We start from the raw sequence: 7,068 nt of genomic DNA on the forward strand, positions 1-7,068 counted from the left end.
CCGCTCTGCCGCGCCCGCTGGTGCCCAGCGCCGCCGGCTCCCCGATGAATGGAGTCGCCTTCTGCCTGGTCGGGATCCCGCCGCCCCGGAGCGCCGAGGTGCGGGCGCGGGGGGCGGGGCAGGGCAGGGCTGGGCGCCCCCCGCGGGAGCTGCCTGAGGAGGGGTGCTGGCCAGGGGGCAGCCACCGCCGGGCTCCGCATCACGAAGGGCCCCGGGAGCTGACACGGTGCCACTGGTTTTGGGGCGGGGGGAGGCAAACAGGCGGGCGCTGGCAGTGCTAGGGGGGCTGGCGTAGGCGCGGGGCATGGGGCGGTTGCCTGCCTGCGAGGGGGACCAGCTGGCCGGCACCTGTGTTTTCGGGAAATTGGTTTCGTCAGGCGCCCAGGAAACGGTTTCTGATTTGCAGCTTTTTCCCCTGCCCCCCAGCCCCAGAACCGTGCGCTCCTCCACATCTCGCTTCCTCTGAAACTTCCAGGGGCTTTGTCTCCGCTCCTGACCTCTCTGTGGAGAGAGGTTCCCGGCCGTCCCAAGCCATCTGGCTCAGCCCGCGTGGAGTCAGATGAGAAATCCACAAGAATGAGCTGTGCCATGGTCCCCTTTGGCTGGATGAGGGTTTTTTGGTTATTTTGGCATAAAGTTTGGATGCCTCTATGCTAAGGCTCACTCTGAAACAGTTCCTCCCTTCCCCCCTGCCATTTAGACTTACCAGTTTTGTAGTTCAGTAGACTTGAAACACCTCTGCCCCTCATGGTGATAAGCTTGGCAATGACAGTTCTGCATCAGACAGGGCATCAGCGGAGCTGTAAAACCAATGGAGGATCTGGCCTACTGAATCCAGCTACACAGGGCAGAGGCAATGCAGCGTAGAAAGTGGCAGCATTATTCATGAAGTAAATCATATCTATCTCACCCCTTTTGACTACCTCTCCAGCCATCTGCCCTGTTAGGGCCAGGCCTGGGAAAAGTGGCTGAGTGTCTTTGAGGCCCCTTTTAATGCAGTGGAAGCAGAGGGGAGTATGAAGTTTAGCTCCTGTGTGAGCAGCATGCCGTGCTCATGCCAATAAAACTTTTCTGCCTCTTAAATGTGCATAGCTTAAATTGTTTGTGTTGGGTATTACCTTAGAGCAATCGAAAGGTGTGGGTGTGGGTGTGGGTAGGAAGGCTGTCAGAGATGGGCATGTGTGGGGTGTGGATAGAACGAGAACGCACTGAGGTTTGCACTCCAAAAGACCTGAGGGAACTCGGCTTAGAAGATTTCTTGCTTCTGTCCCTCTTGCCACTTTTCTCTGGGTGTTGGGTACGTGGATGAAGCTTAGAGGCCAGACTGGCTTTGAGGTGTGACGCCAGAGGGACATAGCTTCTGTTAATTTCTATGAAGCTTCCTCTTCCCTACCTCAGAGCTGAACTTGGTCTGTATTCCTTTGTTGCTAGTTATTTAAATTTAGCCCTTCCAACCACCGGATGGCTCTAATAACCAGCCTCTCGGCTCAGGATCAGACAGCATGTGCAAAATGCTTGGGAGTTGTTTGGTATAAAGACTGATTATTCTCATTGTATCTATTCCATTTCTTTGAAGCTTGCCTCTTATCGGTGACAGTTTGCACCTTAATATACAAAGCAGCCTGAGGGAGTTAGGCTCTCAACTCCTGTGGCTCCTTTGAAATCTCTCTTTATTGTAATTATTTTTGGAGGTAGTTATCTGTGCTTTAAAAGGGCTCCCTTCCAGCAAGGGAGGCATTGTGATCTAATGGGAAGAGAAGAGTGGGGGGTGACGCACTGGAAGTTAGGTGGCCTTTGTCATGTTTCAGATTCTGCTACCAACTTGTTATGGGATCTTAGGCATGTTATTTTACCTTCTGTTTGCCTCAGTTTTTCCGTCTGTAAAAAGGAGAGCTGATATGCATGGCAATCCTCTGGGCGTATTGCTTATTGTGCAGCTGCGTATTCTGCAGCTGCTTGTTGCAAATTTGTTCTTAGCAGTGGTCAAGAAGTGCCTGGAAAAAACTCTAGCGAGTGGGAGGAGGCCCGTCTTTTCTTGTGTACCTGCCACCTCTTTTGCCTATTTACAGTAGTTGCTCAGCAAATTTTGAGTTTCTTAATAGTGTGAGGAGAGAGATTAAAAAAACCAAAACCTTATGAACTTGAAATACAGGAAAAGCTTGTGTAGGAGCCTGCTGTGCGGTCCAGGGCTGAGCATTTGAACCTGGCACTAGAGTCCTTATTGTGTAGCTCTCCTGGCAGTGGAAGGCTGGAAAGCTGAGTCTTAAGATACGTTGCCCAGCAGTAGCATCCATCACAGATGCTGCATTGCCCTGTGACCCTCCTGTTTGGCTGGGGAACTCCCACCCATTATTAATTTTAATGTTTAACTCAGGAGCTTGCTATGCTGGCTCTCAAGCCCCTGTTGCAGGTTTGAGCTCTGGCATCTGTTTAGTGTGAGCTGGAAAGCCAGCAACCTGGGGGGCAACAGGTTGCTGTTCACCAGCAGTCTGGGTGTTTCGTGCAGTTTGAAGGCCGCTGTCTGTACCCTGATGTTGAGTTGGAACACAGTGCCTGTCTTCTTCAGCCTTGCACATGTGTGCTGTATGCTTGCTTTTTCTCCCCGCTTTTCAGAAGCAATTTTGAATGATTTTTAGTCTCCTGAGAATGACAGAATAGTAGCACGGCCTGGAGTTGGCTGATAAGAAGTTTGTGTTGCCATCCAGGCTGCAGTGTTCAAGCGTGGAAAAACGAATGGTATTATTTTACCCTGCAAGTAAGAACAGAACTTAGCTGACATGGAGAGGTGTGTGGCTTTGCTGTTGGCTTAACTTTTTGTATGTAATGATGGAGGAGGGTCCAGGTAAAACTTCTTTGCTTGGAGTAGATGGTCAAGCTTGACTGTCCCGGCAGTGCCTCTTGATGGGTGGATGTGCCTGTGTGTATTAAGGTGTCTCTGGGCAAATATTTACTGTGTTTCATGAGCCTTGAACAAGAAATATCAAGAATTAGTCATGCGGGAGTACTGCCACAGCTGACCTCTGCTTACCCTTTCCCAATGGGTGCCAGAAGATTCTTTTATGCTAAGGGTAGCTTCCTACCTTGTCTTGCATGCTGGCAGTGTGATTGGGGAGGAAGTGAGGGTAGTGAGTCTCTTCATTCTCAGTGTGCTTGCATAGCAGCTGTATAGGATGCCACGCAGGCTCTACCTTGGGTGGTAGCCCAGCCTGGATAACAGGCTCAATTGTACTCTGTTTGGGTGGGTCATGCCAGTTTAAAGGCATGGGCATGTTTCCATCAATTCCACCCCCTCCCCTTCACTCCCCCATGTGTGCACATGTGCTGTCTGCAGCTGTGAGTGCTGGAGGATGTGCATGTATATGTGCGCGCACATGTCACACAGCTGGCTGAACGCATAGAGCTTAGGGTTTGCAATATGCAAGTGACATTTGCCAGAGACATCCATGAAAGTGGCCCTTCCCAGACTGTTCTCCAAAGTTCAGAGTGAATTGCAACCAAGTTAACACACTGCAGCATATGTGCTGTAGAATGGAAATGTACTTTGAACATCTTTTTGCTGTCAGTGATCACCTGGTCTGGAAATGTTATACCTACCCTTGCTAGAAGTCATACCTAGGGACTGGATCCTGCATGGTGGTCTGTGCTGCGGGTTCCTGCACCTATGTGGAACCTCGATACAAGCGGTGAGGCTTTGTATAGGCTCAGCTCTCAGCCATGTAGAACAGCCTGTAGGATGAAAGTCTGAGGCTATGCCTGAACAAATTGGAGAGAGAAATCTTTTTACTTTTATTCCTCACTTAGGGATAAAAGTGTCATTGTATTTCCTGTTATAATTATTTAGCTCAGTGGGGGGCCAGTTTTTTGGCAGGCATGCTACAAATTAAGCCCTGTGTCCTCCCTGAGTGTCACTCCGATCCCCTTCCCTGATGATCTACTGCTCTGTTTTCTGCTCCATACCTTGTGCCCCCTGCCTGATACTCCTGGCCTGATCTGCCCTGTGTTGTCTGCTCCTTCCCTGCTGTGCCACACACATAAGCTTCCCATGCCACTTGTGACACATGTGCTACAGGTTTGCCATCACCAGCCACAGCTGGTCCATTCACCCTTGTTTGTGTACAGAGCATTTGCACAGTGATAGGGAGTAGAGATTTTTTGTTTTAAGACAGATTGTAAAACCTCAAGAGGCAGCAAGGAGATTGAGGAATAGTTGTAATCTGCAAAGTTTATTCTTAAATTCCTTATTTTAAAAATGTTAGATTACAGGTGCATGTTGTCCCATTTGTAGATGAAGATGTTACTGGTAGCATAGGCATATAAATATAAAAAGAATTGGAGCTAAGCTGAAGTGTGCCAACATAAATGCTAAGAAATCAGGCATCTAACTTGTTCTTTTAGGCCAGGTAGATACAGGTTCTGAAGTTTGCCTGAGCTGTGAATGCTTGAATGTGTTCTGGAAATAAGCCTGCTTGCTTAGATTTCTTATGGGTAATATTAGGTGCTGTACTTTAAGCTCAACAGTTTGTAAATCTTCACTATCTTTTTTCTTAACCTTTTCAAAAACCTCCGCCACTTCCTAACAGGATCTGATCCTTTTGTGACCAGCGTCAGGAGTGATTAGATCATATTTAAAGACTGGTTTCTTGGACAACTTTATGAATGTGTCTCTAGGTTCCCTCTTCAGCATCACAGAAGCAGCCTCACCCCTGACAGCATTGATCTTTATGCAGTGGCCTGTAGCTGTATTTAGAGCAGTGTTGGATATCACTTGATGAGGGAGCAGTGAAGGGGCTAGTGGTATTTCAGGCAGATTGCTTGTTTGGAGGAAGAAAGGGAAATATCCAAGGATGTGGAATCTGAAGGGGAAGATGCCTCCTAAGTCTGAAGCAGTAAAATTGAGCTGAGTCCATGGAATGAGACGTCTCTGTTTCTCTCTTGCACCATCTGCACAACATAGTATTGATAGAGGATTTTCTGTGTGATGCCTGGCCTGCTCCTGTGGTTCACAGCCTTTTCAGGCACCTATGTCTGCTCAGTTTGCTAAGGCTTTGTCTGCAGTTTGTTCAGGTTGCAGCCATCAGTGGTTGGACTTCCTTGAAGCTGCACTAATGCCAACTATGGACAAGCTAAGGTGTTGGTGCAAATTGACGTGACTTTTCCTGCCTACGCTTGCTGTTTGCTGAGGTGGTGGGTCACAGGGGTGAAGATGATGCCTAAGTTTTTGGCCATGGCAGCTGTTGCCTATGTGCTTCTTTTTGAATTTGCCTTCATTTGTCCACGATGGAACTTGATTTGAGGTGGGCTGGAGCCAAGCAGGCTCTACTGCAGCACCTAAACTTGGTTACATGTGTCTGGTTTGGTGTGTGGGTGTGTTTGTGTGATGGCTGTCATTTTGGCTGATATACCAGAGGTTGAACTGGTGTCCTCCCAAACTAAAAGGCACAGGAGCTTATTCCTGGGTATGTCCTTTGTGCATTGGACACAGAGAGCGGTCTTGCCCGTGGGTGCCTGTCACAGAATCAGTGACCCTTTCAGAGGGAAGCTCTGCCTTTGGACTCCACTGGAAGAAGGCTTGTCTGGTCCCTTGTTGTGAGAGGACCTCCTGAAGCCAGACCTGGCGTGGCTTCACAAATGGCAAGCCTCTGGCTTTGAGACCCTGGCTTTTCTCTGTTCCTGGCAATCTGTAGCACCCTCACCTTGATGAGCTTCCTCTTTGGTCAGCTTCTAGGAGGGGGGGTGTTTTCTTCTTCAGAGTTGGAGTTGGGGTGTCAGAGTGCCAACATCCTAAATAGCACAGCAGACTGCTCCACTTCAAACAAGAAGTCTTTATTGTGCCAGTGCAGCTCCCTCTCTCCTTGCTCAGACTTGCTCTCTGTCTTTCCCCGAGCTATCCTTTCTCTCCACACTGTCCTTCTTGGGACTCCCCTTTTCTCCCCCCACCCCAGCTCTCTTGGAGCCTCCTCACTTTTTTTTCCTCTTCAGGTGCAGTCAGCCACATCAGCACCTGTGGTTACAAAACTAGACTCTTAACCTGGGGGCACCACTCACTCAATGCGATGAAACATAAAGTCACGAAGAACTAATCAGAAAGTGGTCTCTGCTGTCAGGCCTGGACTGCTATCTGCCCCTGGGGTGAAAAGGGTATCTAGGCACCCTACTTACAAAACTGTTTACAGCAAAACATGGTCGCGCTGTACCCTCCAAAGTGTGCCCCCCCCCCAAGAACTGCAGGCTAGACGGTTCTTGGCCACCTAGCCTTTTTATCACAGTGCCATTTTTGCCCCCACCCCGCTACAGAAAAGATATGGACAAATTGGAGAGAGTCAAGTGGAGGGCAGGGAAAATGGTTAGAGTATTGGAGATCATGACTTATTAGGAGAGGCTCAGGGAACTGGGCTTATTGAGTCTGGAGAAGGGGATTTAATAGCAGCCTTCATTTTCCTGAAGAGTGGTTACAAAAAGGATGCAGCTGGACTGTTCTCAATGGTGATAGATGACAGAACAAGGAGCAATGGTCTCAAGTTGCAGCAAGGGAAGTTTAGGTTAGATATTAGGAAAAAAATTCTCACAGGGAGGGCAGTGAGGCACTGGAACAGGTTACTCAGGGAGGCTGTGGAATCTCCATCCTTGGAGGTTTTTAAGATCTGGCTAGACAAAGCCTTGGCTGGGATGGTCCTCTTTGAACAAGGGGTTGGACGAGATGACCTCCTGAGGTCCCTTCCAACCCTAATTTTCTGTGCTTCTGTGTACTGTTTGATTTCAACCTTGACACAGCAGGTCTCACTAGGGGAGTCCAGCCTTCTCTCTTGCACAGAATTGGGTTGCGATAACATAACAAGAGGAATTCTGTGGTGAGATCCATACCCGCAGCAAGGGTCTGAGACTGAACAAAGGGAAAATCTGAGTTGGGGATTTTCCTGACCACGATAATTCAAAACAGCCTCCTTAGGGAAATGATGGAAACCCCTGACTTGAGTCATTTAATGCTAGCCATGACAAAACTCCGGTGACTGTATTGTTGGGAACAATCCTGCTTCCAGGCTTTGGTGGTGTGGTGGGGAGAGGGTTGGG

General features: G+C 48.9%; 1 protein-coding gene across 2 annotated transcripts in view; it reads left to right on the forward strand.

Annotated features, from left to right (window-relative positions):
* Positions 1–6: 6 nt before the first annotated feature.
* The window catches only part of ARHGAP23 (Rho GTPase activating protein 23), a 116,199-nt gene continuing 109,137 nt past the window's right edge, over positions 7–7,068 (forward strand). For both annotated transcript variants that reach the window (XM_019550248.1, XM_019550249.1), the window contains exon 1: positions 7–98. In XM_019550248.1, coding sequence (XP_019405793.1) covers positions 45–98 — 54 coding nt within the window. In that variant the 5' untranslated portion in view covers positions 7–44. The remainder of the gene's footprint in view (positions 99–7,068) is intronic.

This window comes from Crocodylus porosus, unplaced genomic scaffold (genome assembly GCF_001723895.1).
Source record: "Crocodylus porosus isolate Cpor-Errol unplaced genomic scaffold, CroPor_comp1, whole genome shotgun sequence".
NCBI classification, from domain to species: domain Eukaryota; kingdom Metazoa; phylum Chordata; order Crocodylia; family Crocodylidae; genus Crocodylus; species Crocodylus porosus.